The 16,825-nt window shown below is 52.9% G+C and overlaps 1 protein-coding gene across 2 annotated transcripts in view; it reads left to right on the top strand.

Moving 5' to 3' along the window:
* The window catches only part of Aldh4a1 (aldehyde dehydrogenase 4 family member A1), a 29,775-nt gene extending 13,335 nt beyond the window's left edge, over positions 1-16,440 (top strand). Inside the window, exons 5-15 of one of the 2 annotated variants that reach the window (XM_008821813.3) lie at positions 191-346; positions 3,883-4,032; positions 4,110-4,184; positions 5,253-5,440; positions 7,567-7,640; positions 8,890-9,086; positions 9,318-9,365; positions 9,962-10,114; positions 10,642-10,763; positions 11,508-11,626; positions 15,113-16,440. In XM_008821813.3, the coding sequence (XP_008820035.1) occupies positions 191-346; positions 3,883-4,032; positions 4,110-4,184; positions 5,253-5,440; positions 7,567-7,640; positions 8,890-9,086; positions 9,318-9,365; positions 9,962-10,114; positions 10,642-10,763; positions 11,508-11,626; positions 15,113-15,225 (1,395 nt within the window). In that variant the 3' untranslated portion in view covers positions 15,226-16,440. The remainder of the gene's footprint in view (positions 1-190; positions 347-3,882; positions 4,033-4,109; positions 4,185-5,252; positions 5,441-7,566; positions 7,641-8,889; positions 9,087-9,317; positions 9,366-9,961; positions 10,115-10,641; positions 10,764-11,507; positions 11,627-15,112) is intronic. The other variant, XM_017795290.2, reaches the window with a different exon arrangement.
* Positions 16,441-16,825: the final 385 nt, after the last annotated feature.

Below are 16,825 nucleotides of genomic sequence, written 5' to 3'. Positions count from 1 at the left end.
TGGGAGTCTTCCCCTGGTGGTCAGTGAAGTGGCCTTCCAGTTCCCCCTCCTCTGCTGCCTCCCTCTCCTGGGTCCCTTCCTCCTATGGAAGGCAGCATAGACCTTTGCCTCTCTCTCTCTCTCTCTCTCTCTCTCTCTCTCTCTCTCTCTCTCTCTCTCTCTCTCTCTCTCTCTTTCTCTCTCTCTCTAGGCTTTGATCAACAAAGCCATTGAGGCTGCTTTGGCCGCTAGGAAAGAATGGGATCTGAAGCCTGTGGCAGACCGGGCACAGATCTTCCTGAAGGCAGCTGATATGCTGAGCGGGCCACGGAGGGCAGAAGTCCTTGCCAAGACCATGGTGGGACAGGTGAGGCGGGACAGGCCCAGTTGGGTGGGGTGGAGGCCATCATGACTCCTTCTCCATTGCCAGACAAGAGCTAAACAGCTTCAGGTGCCAGACACTGCTGGAGACTGGGGGTATCCCCAGGATCAAGACCCAGGAGGCAGGGCATAGCGTAGGTTTCCAGACAAGGCAGATTGTGCTAAGTCCGTGCATACTGCCAGAGTTCCATCTCCTCCCCTTCATCCTGTCTTCCTACCTTGGGCTAAGTCTTTGTCATTCCAGGACTGGCAGGGCAGACCAACTGTGTCCAGCTTTTGTTTTGCTTTGTTTGGTTTTTGTTTTTGTTTTGGTCTTTTTTGAGACAGGATCTCCTTGTAGCCCCAGCTGTCCTGGAACTTACTACGTAGATCAGGCTGGCCTCGACCTCACAAAGATCCGCCTGCCTGTGCCTCCCAAGTGCTGGGATTAAAGGCGTGCACCACCACACCCGGCCCAGGTGTCCAGCTTTAAAAAAAAAAAAATTCGTATTATTTTTATTTTATATGTATGTGTATACTGCCTGCATGGATGTAAGTGCACCCATGTCATGCAGTGCTGTAGGAAGTCAGAAGAGGGCATCAGATCCCCTGGAACTGGAGTTATGGACGGCTGTTAACTGCCATGTGGGTGCTGGGAACTGAACCTGGGTCCTCTGCGGGAGCAGCCAGTACTCCCAACCTCTGAGCCATCTGTGTAGCCCCAAGGATGTCCAGCTTTTTCACACTGTAATAATGTATGACATTGTCATCTATGAATATTTTGGTCTGTATTCATAGGAACATGTGTGGCTCACAGGCCACCAGAACCCACAGATTCTCATTTCAAAATATCACACAAACAGCCCTGATAGTCTCCGCTTCCCTTTGAAGCTTCCCAAGCCCAGCCTCCATTGTCCACAACTCTTTCAGCATAACTGTTCCAAGCTCCACAGCAACAAACTCTGAGCACACAATGGCTTTTCCAGCCCAAAGTTCAAAACACTTCCACAGTCCTCCCAAAAACATCAAGGTCAGGTCTGTCACAGCAATACCCCACTTCTGGTACCAATTTCTGTTCTAGTTCCTTTCTTCATTGCTGTGACAAAACACTCTGACCAATACCAACTTGGGGAGGAAAGGGCTTATTTGGCTTACATTTCCTGAGTCATAGTTCATTAGGGAGCCCAAGGTAGGAACTCAGGGCAGGAACCTGGAGGTAGAAGCTGGAGCACAGGCCATGGAGAAACACTGCTTACTGGATTGCTCCCCTGGCCCCTGCTCAGCCTGCTTTCTTATGCAACACAGGCCCACCTGCCCAGGGGTGGCACCACCCACAGTGGGCTGAGCCCTCCCACATCACTCAATAATCAAGAAGATGCCCCACAGACATGGCCACAGGCCAGTCCAATAGAGACAATTCCCCAATTGAGGTTCCCTCAACCCAGGTGTGTCAAGTTGACACTAAAGCTATCCAGCACAACCACTAAATTACTCCTTACTCAGGGATGTCACTGAGGCATCCCAGGTCCTTACCTTGTGCCTGAGGTCTCTGCCCACTCTCTAGTTTCCCAGCCACTCTTCCCTGCCCAGCTGTTCCTGAGTTTGAACACAGCAGGAATCTCTGGGCATCACAGTCATCCTCTGACTCTGCCTAATGTGCCCTGCCTGGAATGGACTCTAACCCTCCTCTGCCCTACTCTGTGGGGCTTCCTGGACAGGGACGGACACCTCCAGGCCTCCACAGCAGCAGCTGGCACCTGAAGCTGTTTAGCTCATGTCTGAGCAAAGGGCTGTTCTGGTCTGTTCTGGAGTTTTTCAGTTACAGTTAGGGCTCAGGTTACAACAGGGTATTGAGCGCTATGCATTTCTTGTGCATGGGAACTGTGTCTTTGTCTTATCATAGGAGGCACAAATGGATGTTGAGTGACTGGCTTGTGCGGTGAGTGAGCAGTCAGTAACTGCCAAGGGAGGAGCCAGGGAGAAAGGCTCCATTTGGTCCCTTCCAGGAGTTCTGCCTAAGGAACAGGCTTGCCTGAGTTCTTAAGAATTAACAAACCAGGGGGCCGGAGAGATGCTTAGTGGTTAAGAGCACTGGTTGCTCTTGCAGAGGACCTGGGTTCAAATCCCAGCACCCACATGGCAGCTAACAACCGTCCATAACTCCAGCTCCAGGGGATCTGACACCCTCTTCTGATCTCCATGGGCATTACACAACATGGGTACACTTGCACACATGCAGGCAATACACTCATACATGTAAAGTCAATATAATAAATAAGATATAGCCGGGCATGGTGGTGCACGCCTGTAGTTCCAGCACTCGAGAGGCAGAGGCAGGCGGATCTCTGTGAGTTCAAGGCCAGCCTGGTCTACATAGTGAGTTCCAGGCTAGGTGGGGCTAAAGGGGAACCCTGTTTCAAAAAAAAAAAAAAAAAAAAGAATAGGGCCAGGCGTGGTGACACTTGTCTTTAATCCCAGCACTTGGGAGGCAGAGGCAGGTGGATCTCTGTGATTTCGAGGGAATTTGAGGCCAGCCTGGTCTACATAGTGAGTTCCAGGACAGCTGGGGTTACAAGGAGACCCTGTCTCAAAAAAAAGACCACACACACACAAAAAAACAAACCAAAGCGAGGCGTGGTGGCACACACCTTTAATCCTAGCACTTAGGAGGCAGAGAGAGGCAGGCAGATCCCTGTGAGATGGAGGTCAGCCAGTTCCAGGCCATCTGGGGCTACAGGGAATCCTGTCTCAAAAAAACCAAAAAAAAAAAAAAAAAAAATTTACAAACCAAAACCCAGGCCGCTTATTATTATTGAGTCAGGACGTGTTCTGCCACCTGCTTATCTGTCTCCATGGTGAGAGCTCCCTCTGCTGCATGGAGATGGTATGACAGCTCCCACTTCCCTCTCAGTGTTGAGTGTGACATTGTCAGGAAGGTGTGCCGGCGCTCACCCTAGGGTCCCTTTTTACTTGGCTTGAGATTCAGGGGCTTCTAGGCAACGCAGCACACATGTCAGCCTCCTCTCCTCCCCGTTTCTAAGGCGGAAGCCCCCTTCTTGCTGCTTGGAGCCCTTTCCCCATAGCTGTCACTTGATACCAAGAATGGGCACTTGAGGGGGACCACAGTCACTGGCCTGGTTCTTGGCTCAAACTACCCAGCGAGGCCATGTGCTCATCCTGAGGAGCTGGCTGAGTCCCAAGCAGCATGGCTCTGTCCTGCTTTCCCAGACTGGCTCCTCTTGCTCATGTGCCCCTTTGGAGGCTTCTGGTTATGAGTTTGGTCTGAGGGTTATAATCACTGATCCCTTTCCATGTACGTTCTGTCACTGTTGCTGTGACACTGTAGACGGTCAGTGGATGCTCCTCTTGGTCCACAGGGTGTTCAGATCTCCGAGGGAAAACATTCAGATGCCTGAGAATCAGGTCCTTTCTCTCTTCAACCCTGGGACCAGGCTTGGTTAGTCATTCGCAGGGTTTTGGTCCCTGCTGGGTACCAGCTCAGGCTTGTCTGCCACTATTGAACCCGGGCCACCCTCCTCTCAGGGAAAGACAGTGATCCAAGCGGAGATTGATGCTGCGGCTGAGCTGATTGACTTCTTCCGGTTCAATGCTAAGTTCGCCGTGGAGCTGAACGGTGAGCAGCCCATCAGCGTGCCGCCCAGCACCAACCGTGTGGTGTACCGCGGACTGGAGGTACTGCAGGGCAGACGATGGGCCATAGAGGATGCTGGGAGCCTCTACTGGGGCTTCATTACCTCCCTCTTCCCCAGGGCTTCGTGGCAGCCATCTCGCCCTTCAACTTTACTGCAATCGGAGGCAACCTGGCAGGCGCACCGGCATTAATGGTACGGAGTTGTTGTGTATGGGGGGGGGGTAGTCGGCACCTCAGGTCCCAACAGACACAGAGCACCCGCCCTCAGTCACAGCAGAAGTACAGATGGTGCAGCTGTGGATAAACTCTGAGTTCAACCCCTGGTTTGGATCCTGGCCTTGTCTCTCTCTGGGAGACTTGGGCAGCCCCCGAATTCGGAGGCAGTTTCCTCCTCTGCCAAGCGGGAGCAGTGGGGAGACCTGGGCCATCAGGTGATGAAGACTGAGTGAAACCACCAGACACCAGACAGGTCCAGCCGAGTGGGTGCAAGCTGTGGGTCTGACGGCTGCTCATGGTGGTATGACCTGGAGTCCCCATACATGCAGCTGCCATGGACACCGTGTGCTAATGATGTCAAAAGGCAACGAGAAAAGCGACTGTCCCATGCCTCTTTGCCAGTTGACACCTGAGTCATACAGTGGTGACTCATTTGTCAAGGCTGTCTGACTAGTAACCAATGGGACAAGTGGGGATTTGCCTGCAGTTTATTCCAGACCCATTGCTCTGGAAGTTGAAGGGCTCTGCTGCCATTGTTGAATAATGGCTGCCATCCCTGGGTGAGCTCCCAGTCTAACGTGGGGATGAAAACCAGTCCTCAGAAGTCTGGGCAGGAGGAGGGCTGGCATTGGATCAGTGGCCTGGGTCACAGGCAGGGCAGTGGACTGGTGCCTGTATACCCCATGTGTGTCCTGTGCATCCCATGTGGGGGGACGATCTCGTGCATCAGTCGATGGGTGTTGATCCAGGACATGAGCAGAGAGCCCATGAGCACTTGCACAGCCACACCCAGGAGCAGCCAAGAAACACTGAGGTGAGGGCAGGACCAGTTGGCGCAGGCTTGCTGGGAAAAGACGCCCAGACCAGAGTCATAGGCAAAGGCTGGGAACTTAGTGGTAAGGGCTTCTGGTACACAGTGCAGACACTTGCAGGAGTGGGCTCAGGTAGGGCATATCCTGTATCATGGGGCCTGGTGGCTCCAGGTGAGAGTGGCCATATTGTTGGGTGCAGTGGGGTACAGTCATCAATCACACCTTCATGGCAGGGCAACGTGGTCCTGTGGAAGCCCAGCGACACTGCCATGCTGGCCAGCTATGCTGTTTACCGCATCCTCCGGGAGGCTGGCCTGCCCCCCAACATCATCCAGTTTGTGCCAGCTGATGGACCCATTTTTGGGGACACGGTCACCGGCTCAGAGCACCTCTGTGGCATCAACTTCACAGGCAGTGTGCCGTAAGTCTCTGGGCGGTGGAGCAGGGCATGGGGTGCAGAAGTTCCCAAGTAGCCGCCACCTCCGTGCTGCCTGTCTAGGGTTGGTGCTGTGAACCCAGATGTCACATGCTGACCCTTCCGCTTCCTCACTGTGTGACCATAGGTGAGCCACCATGCCTCTCTAAGCCTTGTTTCTTCATCTGTCAAAATGAAGGGTGGTGGCCTCTGACTTAGTGTTTGTAAGGACAGAACAAGGAGAGAGCTGTGCGGGCTGGAAGGACAGTGGTGGTTGTCAGGCCGTCTTGATGACCTTCATGGATGAACTGGAAGGAGAGGAAATGTTGGGCCTTTTCCTAGAGAAGGTGGCGCCCAGGTGGAAGATTGGCCCAGCAGAGGCGAGGAAGGGGAACAGCTGTAGGAAGGGGAAGGGAAACCAAGGGGGGCCTGGAGGCTCAGCTCGTGGTATGCGCCAAGGGGTGTAGTCCCCTATACCTGGAGGATAGAGTTGAGTCAGTGGCCTGGGTCACCTCCTGAAGGCCTCCTCTGTGCCAGTCACCCACTCGCTGACTCAACAGGTGTTTTCTGACCCTTGCAGCGGGCAACTCTGTGCTGAGGCTGGAAATAAGTGATCAGTGAAGGTCAAGGTTCACAGCTCGGCAGCCCCTACCCCACATCTCTGTCTACCTCTCGGATTTAGTCCAGTGACCGAGAGCCTTTGGAACCTGAAGAGGTGTCTAAGCTGTGTTCTGAAGGTGGCGGAGACACACAAAGTTCTAGGCAGGGGGGTCGTGAAATCGTGTTCTGTTTTAGACTGGGGTTACACGCTCGGTGACAAGTGGTTCTTTTTTCTTTGACTCCTATAGCCATGGTCCAGCCTTGTCTGATTGGGACAGTTTTATTTAAACATCCGTGAGGTACATGCTCTGGTCACCTGGGCCTGCATGTTTCACGGTGCCACTGGCTGGGAGAGTTCAGTGCTTTCCAGGTCTCCCCCATCTCCTGTCTCATCCTAGGCCCTGGGTCTCTGTATCCCGGGTCTGACGCCCACTGTGGTTTGTTCTGTGTCCTGGAAAATGGCTGGGGCTGCTCCAGAAGGCAGGAGCCTCTTCAGGAGGTTGTTGGTTCCCAGGGCATTGGGGTAATGAGCACAGACTCGGGCAGGGCCAGCAGAATCCAGAGCAGGGCCAGATCCTGAGAGCACAGCCAGAGACACCGTGACTAGGGGTGACCCACCGGATTGTGGTCCAGGTCTGAGAGGTCCAGGCCTCGGAAAAGACATTGGCCACCAGGGTATGCAGGCCTGGCAGAAGATGAATCACGTATGTGTCACTGTCTGAGGAGGCTTTGGGGACCTGGACGGAGGTGACCAGGATAGCCCAGTGCCCCATTGTGCAGCTCCAGGGCCTACCCTGGGACACTTGCAATGGCTTCTTTGTACCTTCCCCACCTGGGTTGCCAGGTGAAGGTGGTGGCATTGGGAGTGCTGAGGATGCCATTTCCCCAGAAGCCCGCTCTGCTCTGCCTCTGAGTCTCCACCTGTTAGCGGCAGAGCGAGCCTGGCTCAGTTTGCCATGCTCCGGCAAACCTTGGGCGAAGGTAGGAAAGTCATAAATTAGCGTTAGCTGCTGTGCCTGGGGTGATTAGCATTTTTATTGTTTTGTGTGTTCAGGTTGGTCACAGTGGAGCCTGGGGAGGTGGCAGGGCCTGAGTTCTGTCTGGGTTTGACCTCTCAAGCCAGGCACTAGGCTAGGATGCCCCTCATAGCCATGGGGGTGTGGGGTGTGTGTGTGTTTCTCATCGGGCACTGCAGTGTGCCCAGTATGACCCTAAGCTCGTGACTCACATTCAAGTCTCTGCACATGCAGGGCTCATTCTTGTTACTGGGTGAGGTACAGAGTTCGAGGCTCAGAGAGGTTAAGTCATGAGCCCAAGATCACACAGCATGACGTCAGGACTAGGACCAGCATCTTCCGATTTCATAGCTGGACCTTCTCTGTGCCACCTTGCTTCCAGCTGTCACCACACACTTAGATCCTCCTGCCACTCTGGCCCCTGGCCACCTCCTCCTGGCACTACCTACCCCCCTCCAAGCCTTTTAGCCTCTTCCTAGCCCAGCTCCCTGATCCTAGGCTCTTCTCTGGTTCCAGCACCTTCAAACACCTGTGGAAACAGGTCGCCCAGAATCTGGATCAGTACCGCACCTTCCCACGCCTGGCTGGAGGTAAGCACCCCCCCCCACCCTGGCCTGCTAAGGCTCCAGGGATCCCTTCCGGGGCCATCATGAGAGAACAGGAGGTAGAGTGGGGTGATCCCACTCAGGCTGGTACCCCCTAGCAGATCTTGGGGTGCTAGGAGCCAGTATTGGAGCCTTCTCTGTCTGCAGTGGCAGAGGCCTCTTTCGGAGCCACACATGGCCGCAGCATACTTAACTGTGGCTGTGTGACCTCAGGACTGGATGCTCTGTGTTCTTCAGGCTTGCATTAAATGTCAGTAGCAGGATGGTTGCTGCTGTGGTGGGAGGGCAGAGGCCACTGCCAGGAAGGAACAGGGGTGGGTGGGGAGGCCCAGAGGGCTGCTGGGCCCACTGTCCTTGACATTGGTTTATATACGTCAAGGGCATGATCAAAAAATGTTTGCCCAGTTCCTTGGGCCCCAGAACCCCACTTTGCAAAGTGCCCATGGACCAAGAGTTCCATAGAATGTTTGGGGAAGGCACCAAGGCTTGGAGAAAACTTCTGCCCAGGGTTCAGTGATGGTAGAAACAGGCTAGTGGTTCAACTTTCTAGCCCCTGGTGTGAAGTGGGGCCCATGGGGAGTCTGTACCCTTTTCCTGAGCTGGCAGAGCACTGATGGGGTGTTGGGGTTGGCTGTGGCATTCCAACTTCCAGTCCTCACGTTGCAGGTCCCCATCTTTATGAGATGGACAGTGGACCCTGCAGGGTATAGCTGTTCCCTCTCAGAGCCTCATTTGAACAGAGAAGCCTCTGTTTACTGACCCACCCTAAAGCCAGTGGCCTCATCTCTCTGCCTCAGTTTCTCATCTTCCTCCAACATCCAGCAGGGAACGAAACGTGTGTTTTTGGCTGCTGTTAGCTAGTGTTTCTAAGTAGGGAAACTGAGGCTGGAGGGTGCCGTGACCTGTGTGAAGGTCTTCTCTAAGGAAATAAGGCAGTCGCAGGACAACCTTACCTATTTCTGGGGATGGGCGGGCTCTTGGGCACTTGGCTTCCTCTCCTCCCTCCCTCTCATGATGAGAAGTTGGAACTGGTGTCCTCTGCTGGCCTGTCCCCTTCCCAGCCTTGGCTTCCTCTTCTGAGGAGTGCAGCAGGCCTGACCGGTGGCTCTCTGGGATAGCATCTGCTCCAACTCTGCCTTCTGTCATCTGTGTGCGTGTGAACTGCTGTGAGCGGTGGTTTGATCTGCAGAGCAGCCGGCGTTCCCTCATTCATGTCCCCACCCCATGCTCGTAGAGTGCGGTGGGAAGAACTTCCATTTTGTGCACCGCTCGGCTGACGTGGACAGTGTGGTGAGCGGGACCCTGCGCTCAGCCTTCGAATATGGTGGTCAGAAGTGCTCAGCCTGCTCACGCCTCTACGTGCCACAATCACTGTGGCCACAGATCAAAGGGCGGCTGCTGGAGGAACACAGCAGGATCAAAGTGGGCAACGTGAGTGGAACCCACACTGCGCCCAGTGGGAGGCTGATGGGATTGGGCTGCCGCTCTCTTCAGCTCTTTGAGCACCCCGTCCCTCCCCGCAGGGTCTCTCTCTGGCTCTCTGAGGCAGGGTCCATCCCTGGGGGCTCTGTGCAAGTCAGATGGGGCTGCCCGGAAGGGGCTCCCTTTATCTCTGGCCTGCAGCCATTCATCTGCCCCTGGCTCTCTCTCCCTTGTCCCCAGCCTGCAGAGGACTTTGGCACCTTTTTCTCCGCAGTGATTGATTCCAAGGTACGGGGGCAGGATGTAGGGCATTCTGCGGGGGCTGGGTAGGGAGAAGGGCAGGGGGCTATGACCTGGGGGTGTGCCAGCTCTCCTGCTCTGAACAGGGTGGCTTATAACCAGACACATACCTTCCCAGCTTAAAGGGTAGTATCGACCATGGCCAGGAAAACTCTTGTCTGCATATCTTGGCGCTAAGCCCAGTAAGTCCACAAAGGGCACCTGTGCATGCACACACTCAGGTACACACACATACAGGCAGGTCCACACATGGGTATACATGTGTGCACACAAGAGCATGGTTTTGGAGCTGTTGTGTAGACCAACCATGGAAACACACATCTCCATACCCGCATGCACACATATAGTTGCCCATGTACTTAAATGGCTATGTATGTACTTCTCCAAATGTTTATCTCATACACACACATGAACATGTGCCTCTCCCCATGTCCCTGGCATGGCTCAGCCAGGCCCTGCTCCTACCTCACCTTCAGTGCTCCGTCCCTGACTCTTGTTCTAGAACTTGGGTCCTTCAGGCAGAGGTGTTTTGGGGTGCACATGGGATGCTGCCAGTCTGACATTCTCCTCCTTACCTGTCCCAGTCCTTTGCGCGCATCAAAAAGTGGCTGGAGCATGCACGCACCTCCCCCAGCCTCAGCATCCTGGCTGGGGGTAAGTGTGACGAGTCTGTGGGTTACTACGTGGATCCCTGCATCATCGAGAGCAAGGACCCACAGGACCCCATCATGAAGGAGGTGACCAAGGCGGGCGTCTCCCTGGGCAAAGCCCCCACGTTGCTTTGTTCCCATCATTTCATGGATGAGGAGGGGAGGCCCAGCAGGAACGGCTTACAGTTGGAGAGCAGGGCTCATTCCTAAGCACTGCCACAGCCACTGTGGGATTGTGGCAGCTTTGGGCTCCCCGTGGGCTGACCATGGCTGGGGCTGCTTGAGACAGGGTGGCAGTGAGTGGGGGTCTAGGGAGAGCCCAGCCTCTTGGTGACCGAGGAGCCAGGAAGAGGTGGGGTACCCAGTGAGCTCCCTGCTCCTTTGGGCCTGGCCCCTTTGCTTTCCAGGCATGACAGGGAGGCCAGAACATTCTGGATCTTCTGCTGAATGGTCAGGAAGCCAGGTGTACAGAATCAAGAGGGATCCTGGAAGAATTAGCCCCAGCTCCTGCCCTTGCCCCTACCCAGGGCTTCCATATGGACTGATGTCTGGGACAGTGGAGAGGAAGGCCAGATGGTGATGCTGAAGGGGCTAACCCCAGCTCTTTCCCCTAGGAAATCTTTGGGCCTGTGCTGGCCCTGTACGTGTACCCTGATGACAAGTACAGGGAGACTCTGCAGCTGGTCGACAGCACTACCATCTATGGCCTCACGGGGGCAGTGTTCGCTCAGGATACGTGAGTGCCTAGGCCCCAGCGATGCTGGTGTGTTGTTCTGTCAGCCCCATCCCTGCCTCCTAGATGCAGATGTGGGTACTGATAATGCATCTCTGCTTTCCCTCTCTGTGCCCTCTTAATCCTCGGCTTGGACAAAGGTGCAGACAGGCGGCCCGGCTGATTGATAAGAGACACAGATACAGCGCCCTCCCTACCTGTAACCATTGTGTCTGAATCTAGACACCAAGCCTGGGTGGGGAGCTTGTGTCTGGCTCTCGTAGACCCGTTAGGACCCCACTGAGCAAGGTCACTGTCCCCATCTCGTGCTGCAGAGCAGAATGTAGGGGCAGAGATTCCACTGCAGTAGAGGCAGGTCTAATCCGGGTCCCACCATGCTAACCTTGAGGCTTTGTATTTTCCTTCCTCCTTGACCCTGAGGCTGCCCGTGTTTGTCTCAGAGAGTACAGGTGGAATTAGAACCCAGGAGTAAGCATGGCGTCTGAGTGTTCCCCCATCTCCAGTGAGATGGCTAAGCTGAACCAGGATGGGCCACTCCCACAGCTGTGGCCTGACCCTCCATCCACCCAGTGGCCTAATGGGGGAGGTGGGATGAGCCCCTTAGAGAGGAAATAGAGACTAACCTATCCAGGGCCTTCTGGCAGCTGGCCAGTGTCACCTGTCCTCGGTGTGGCCACTATGAGCTATACAGGGTGTTGGAGGCCAGACCTGAGGCTGGGGGCATCTGGTCACTGTCTTGCTCTCTAGGGAAATTGTCAAGGAAGCCACGGAGAAGCTGAGGAACGCTGCTGGCAACTTCTATATCAATGACAAGTCTACTGGCTCAGTGGTGGGCCAGCAGCCCTTCGGGGGTGCACGGGCCTCTGGTGAGTGGGTCCCTCTTTCCAGAGGAAGGTGGAGACTTTAGATCCTTTATCTTCAGAGTGTTCATAGGAACGGCTCACAGGGGGGGGTAGGAGAAGGTGTGAACCCAGAGTCCTTATGGGAGCCCTGGGAGCCAAGAAGTCATTCTGTTCCAGGGAGGAAACTGAGGCACCGGAATGCTGTGGTTTTTATCTCCAGTGGCTACACTTCCTACCACGGCTCAAGATCACCAAAATCTAATGCCCTCCACTTCATAGATGGAGAAATTGAGGCTCAGGAGGGGCAATGAATTGTCAGAGGCCACTGCCCCCTAGTGGCAGGGCCAAAACAGGCGTTAATGAGGAACCATGTCAGAGTTCCACACAGTGTGGTACAGGCCAATCATCTCTCTTCAAACATCTGACTTTTTTTTGTGATGAAAACAGTCAAAATATTTTCTCCTAGGTGTTAAAGTATGTGATTGTTACCCATAGTTATCCCATGGTGCAAGACTAGAACTTCCTGCTTCTGTTTGTAATTCAGTACCCGCTGATCGTGTACCCCCAACTCTCCTTCCCACTCACTCTGTAGTCCCAGCCTCTAGTCACCATCCTCATTATCAACTTCTGTGAGATCAACTCAGATTCACAAGAGCGATAGCATGCAATGCTCATCTTTCTGTGCCTGGTTTCATCCACTCAGCATCCTGGTTCCATCTCTGCTATTGAAAAAGAGGGGATTGCATTCTTTTTCATGACCAAATAATATTCCATGATGTATATGTATTGCATTTCTTTACCAATCCATCAGTCAATGGACCCGTAGATTGTCCCCTTTTCCTGTCAGTTGTAAATGTACTAACTTAACCTTGTTTCAGGTGCTCTGTGTAAAAAGATGAAACACCGAGGCATTTCTTTCCTCTGTTTATTTGTGTTAGCACCTGGCTCTGTGAGTTAGTTCTCCAAAGCAGAGCCTTGAACAGAGGAAGACCCTCTGTCGGTCCCCCTTCACAGTTCAGGTTCTTTGTCTTCGTATATGGTAACACACATATCCTGGTTGGGTGCTACGTGCTAGAAGGTCACGATAGACAGAGCTGTGTACATACGCTCAGGCACAGAGCACGCTGAGTTCCCTTTTTCTTTGTACTGGAGTATTCCTATCACAACCTTCCCACGTGCAAGGCTTGTTTCTTCTCCACATCCTCATCAGTTTGTGCGTGCGTGTGTGTGTGTGTGTGTGTGTGTGTGTGTGTGCACATGTGTGCGCTTTTTCTGGATTATCTGTCTACTACATAGCTGTGCCGTCACAGTTCCCAACTGTCAGTGCATTGGAGTCTTTCTCTCCTTTTATGTCTGTTAATGTTTGGTGGTGTGACAGTGTTTGCTTATGTATTTGTAACTGTTATTTCTTCCTGATTCAACCCCTTTAGCATCTACATAATTACTTTCCTTTTCTCTTTTTACTGGTTTAGTTTAAAGTCTATTTTACCTGCTGTGAGTAAGCTATTCCTGAGTCTTTGAGACTCCATCTGCATATTGAAACATCCTTTCTGAAAAGTCTAAGTGTATTCCTAGAGGTCAAGTGAGTTTCATGTAAAGCAATGTATTTCCACCATGTGAATCCTGGGGAGCAAACTCAGGTTGTCAGACTTGGTAGCAAGTGACTTTACCCACGGAGCTACCTTGCCAGCCCAGGGTCTTGGTTTTTTGTTTATTTGTGGTGTTGTTGTTGTTGTTTGAGACGAGGTCTCCTTGTAGCCCCAACTAGCTGGAACTTGCTATGTACATCAGGCTGTCCTCGATCCTTCAGAGATCCATCTTCCGCTGCCTCCCAAGTACTGGGATTAAAGGTGTGCACCACCACACCTGGTGGGTCTTGTTTTTTAAGTTCATTCAGTCACTATAACTTAAAAAGTTTTATTTATTATTTTTATTTTATGTGTATGAGTGTGTCGCCTGCACGCAAGTGCACTTCTATCATACAGTGCTCACAGAGGTCAGAAGAGGGCGTCAGATTCCCTGGAACTGGAGTTACAGACAGTTGTTAGCGGCCATGTGGGTGCCGGGAATCAAACCCAGGTCCTCTGCAAGAGCAGCCACTGCTCTTCACCACTGAGCCATCTCACTAAGCCATCACCATGACTTTTAATTAGAGAATTTGGCTCACTTATGTGTAAGATGATTGGTGGTAGGTAAGGTCTTAACTCCAGTTTTTTGTAGCTTGTGCTCTAGTTTTATTGTAGACCTTTCTTTGTCTCTTACAGTCTCCCTTTGAGGTTAAACGAGTCATCTGGTGGTGGATTCCTGTCTGGGAATGCCTTTGTCCTCCTAAAAAAAATACTTTATTATTATTTTGATGTGTAGGAATGTATTGCCTGCATGTATGTAAGTGTACCCATGTCATGTAATGCCCATGGAGGTTAGAAAAAGGTGTCAGATCCCCTAGAACTGGAGTTACAGGCGGGTGTTAGCTGCCATGTGTGTGCTGGAAATCGAACCTGGGTCCCCCCCAAAAGCACTCAGTGTTCTTAACTGCCATCTTTCCAGCCTGCAAAGGATGTAGGTGAGCCACATGAAGAGGTGCCCAGGGTGAAGTCTGGAAGATTCCCAGCACAGGAGCTTATGCCCTCTTAGAGTTTAGGGCCCACCACCTTCCACCACCACATTGGGGTTTTTTTTGACCATTGCCATTTTTAGAGCCCCGACCTCTTGGGATAAATGAGTCTCCATCCTGTGGACACTGTTGGCTAAATCATGGCATGGGTGACTAACTCTACCTCCTCCTGCACTCAGTAGACCTCACCAGAAGTTCCACCCCTCTAATCAATGTGGGTGGGTCCCATGGCAGTCAGTCCCCATTCTCTAAGAGGCCCTCATTATTGTAAATTCACATATGACCAGGAAGCAGACCGTTCTCTAATCCCGGTTACTCAGGACATTACAAGGGCTTTAAGAGCCAGGGAATCAGACATGAAGACTAGACATAGATTTCTTAGTCTATGTCTTAGTATCATGCTAGAGGTCTCTGGATCCCTGCCCAGTGCTCCTTCCACAGTGCTCTGCCACTCTTAGTGGAGTGCATGGACCCTCTAGTGCTGGCATTATATGCTGAGTTGCAGCTTTCAAAACCTCTCAGCATTGTAGATAGAGTGTCCATTCCCTCTGGCGCTTTCCCACCTCTAGCTGCTGCTGCTCTAAGGTTCTGTTCACTGCCAGCCCCTCCCTGCCCCTGCTGCCCAGAATCATTGTACTGCTTAAAACACATATGTATATGTGTACGTCTGTATGTGGGCATTTGCACATGAGTTCAAGACCCTGAAGAATCCAGAGGTATCAGATCCCCTGGAGCTGGAGTCACAGGCAGCTGTGAGTTGCCTGACATGGGTGTTGAGAATTGAACTTGGGTCCACTGGAAGAGCAGTAAGTGCTCTTAACCACTGAGCCATCTCTCCAGTCCCCCCTACCTCCATTGTACCATTTCCAAGAAAAACAGAACTCTCTTTTCTACAGGAACCAATGACAAGCCAGGAGGCCCTCACTACATCCTGCGCTGGACCTCGCCCCAGGTCATCAAGGAGACGCATAAGCCGCTGGGGGACTGGCGCTACTCCTATATGGAATGAACCCCAGCCTGTGCCTGTCCATCCAGGCATGTCTACCTGTCTGCCCATCCAAGCAAGTGATGTCACTACACTGACCCCAACCCTGTCCCTCATCAGTTCCCCCTGGACCCTCTACAGCTGAGCTTGATTGACCTTGTCCTGGCCACTGACCTATATCCTGACCCATCCTGTCCTTCATGTCAGATGCCCAGGCTCCAGCTTAGGGTCATGTTGGGGAGGAACAGGGCCACCCTGGAGATTTATTCCACCTACTACAAACCACCCTGGTGCCTGACAGGCTCTCCACCTGTCTGCTTCTCTCTCTCATCCTGAACCCAGTGGCTGAGGGACCTGGAGAACAGAAATAGACTGGCTCTTGGGACCCTGTGGGGAAAAGAGCCCCAGCTCCCTGCAGCCTCACCGCTCAGCTCCTCCAGGTCTCCAGTGAGATAAGACCTTGGGTGACTGCAAGGGGGTACAGCTGACCTTGCTTCTTGGTCTAGGCTAGATCCGCTGCACGCATCTATGCCCAGTCATGTGTCTTGGACCCATGTGCCTTCCTCCAGAGTCCCTGTGTTACTCTGAGGCCCTCATCCCTCCTGGTCACCTGCTGGGAGTGGTGGCAGATTCTCAGGGTTGGCCTCTGCTGTTGCTGTGTCCTCAGCTCTTCTGGTCCTACCCTTGGGGATGTCCTTCCCAAAACCCATCTCAGGGCCTGAGTTCTACCCAGGCAGCAGTTACTGTTCCCTCTGTCCCTGAGACAGAGCCTGGGCTTCTCCTCCAGCCCAGGCCAAGGATGTGGCCTGGAGTGTCTTTTCCATAGCACCCAAGTAGCTCTGTGTGGTCCCTCAGTTGCCTATTCTTGTTGAATGCAGCCAGGAGTAAGCTCCTGCTTGTCCTGGATGATCAGTGGTTACTAAGGCCAGACCTTTAGGGATGGTTTTTAGGAATCAGAGAGTGCTGGGTTCCCTCTCAAGGACAGCTGGATGGGGGACCCCATGGAGCTGGTGTGGCCATCTCCAAGTGCCCCTCTTTCTCACCATGGCACACACTCAGGGGCAGGTGCCCAATACCAGGTGGGCTCTGGCTCTGCCTCCTTCCAGGGTCTGTGTTGTTGGGGGCTGCTGGTTCTACACTGAGGGGGAACAGGGGTATTCCTGCTGCCTCCCAATAAAACGCCTGCTACCTAATCAAAGTGGTGGTCTTTGAAGAGTGGATAAAGATGGAGGATCACTGGCTCTGCTTTTTTTTTTTTCTCTGTGTGTGGTCTTTTTGAGACAGGCTCTCCCTGTAGCCCCAGCTGGCCTGGAACTCACTTTGTAGACCAGGCTGGCCTCAAAATCACAGAGATCTACCTGCCCCTGCCTCCCAAGTGCTGGGACTAAAGTTGTACACCACCACACCAGGCCCTGGCTTCTTTTTTTAAAAATACTATTTTTATTTTGTGTGTATGAATGTATTGCCTGCATGTATGTAAGTGCACCTGTATTGTGTAATGCCTGTGGAAGTCAGAAGAGGGCATCAGATCTCCTGGAACTGGAGTTACAGATGGTTGTTAACCACCATGGGGGTGCTAGGAATTGAACCCAGCAAGTAGAGATTCCTGGGCAGAACCCCCATA

The sequence above is a fragment of the Nannospalax galili genome, unplaced genomic scaffold, assembly GCF_000622305.1.
Source record: "Nannospalax galili isolate Female #2095 unplaced genomic scaffold, S.galili_v1.0 scaffold1688, whole genome shotgun sequence".
In the NCBI taxonomy this organism is placed as follows: Eukaryota; Metazoa; Chordata; class Mammalia; order Rodentia; family Spalacidae; genus Nannospalax; species Nannospalax galili.
This window is presented reverse-complemented; position numbering and strand designations above follow the sequence as displayed.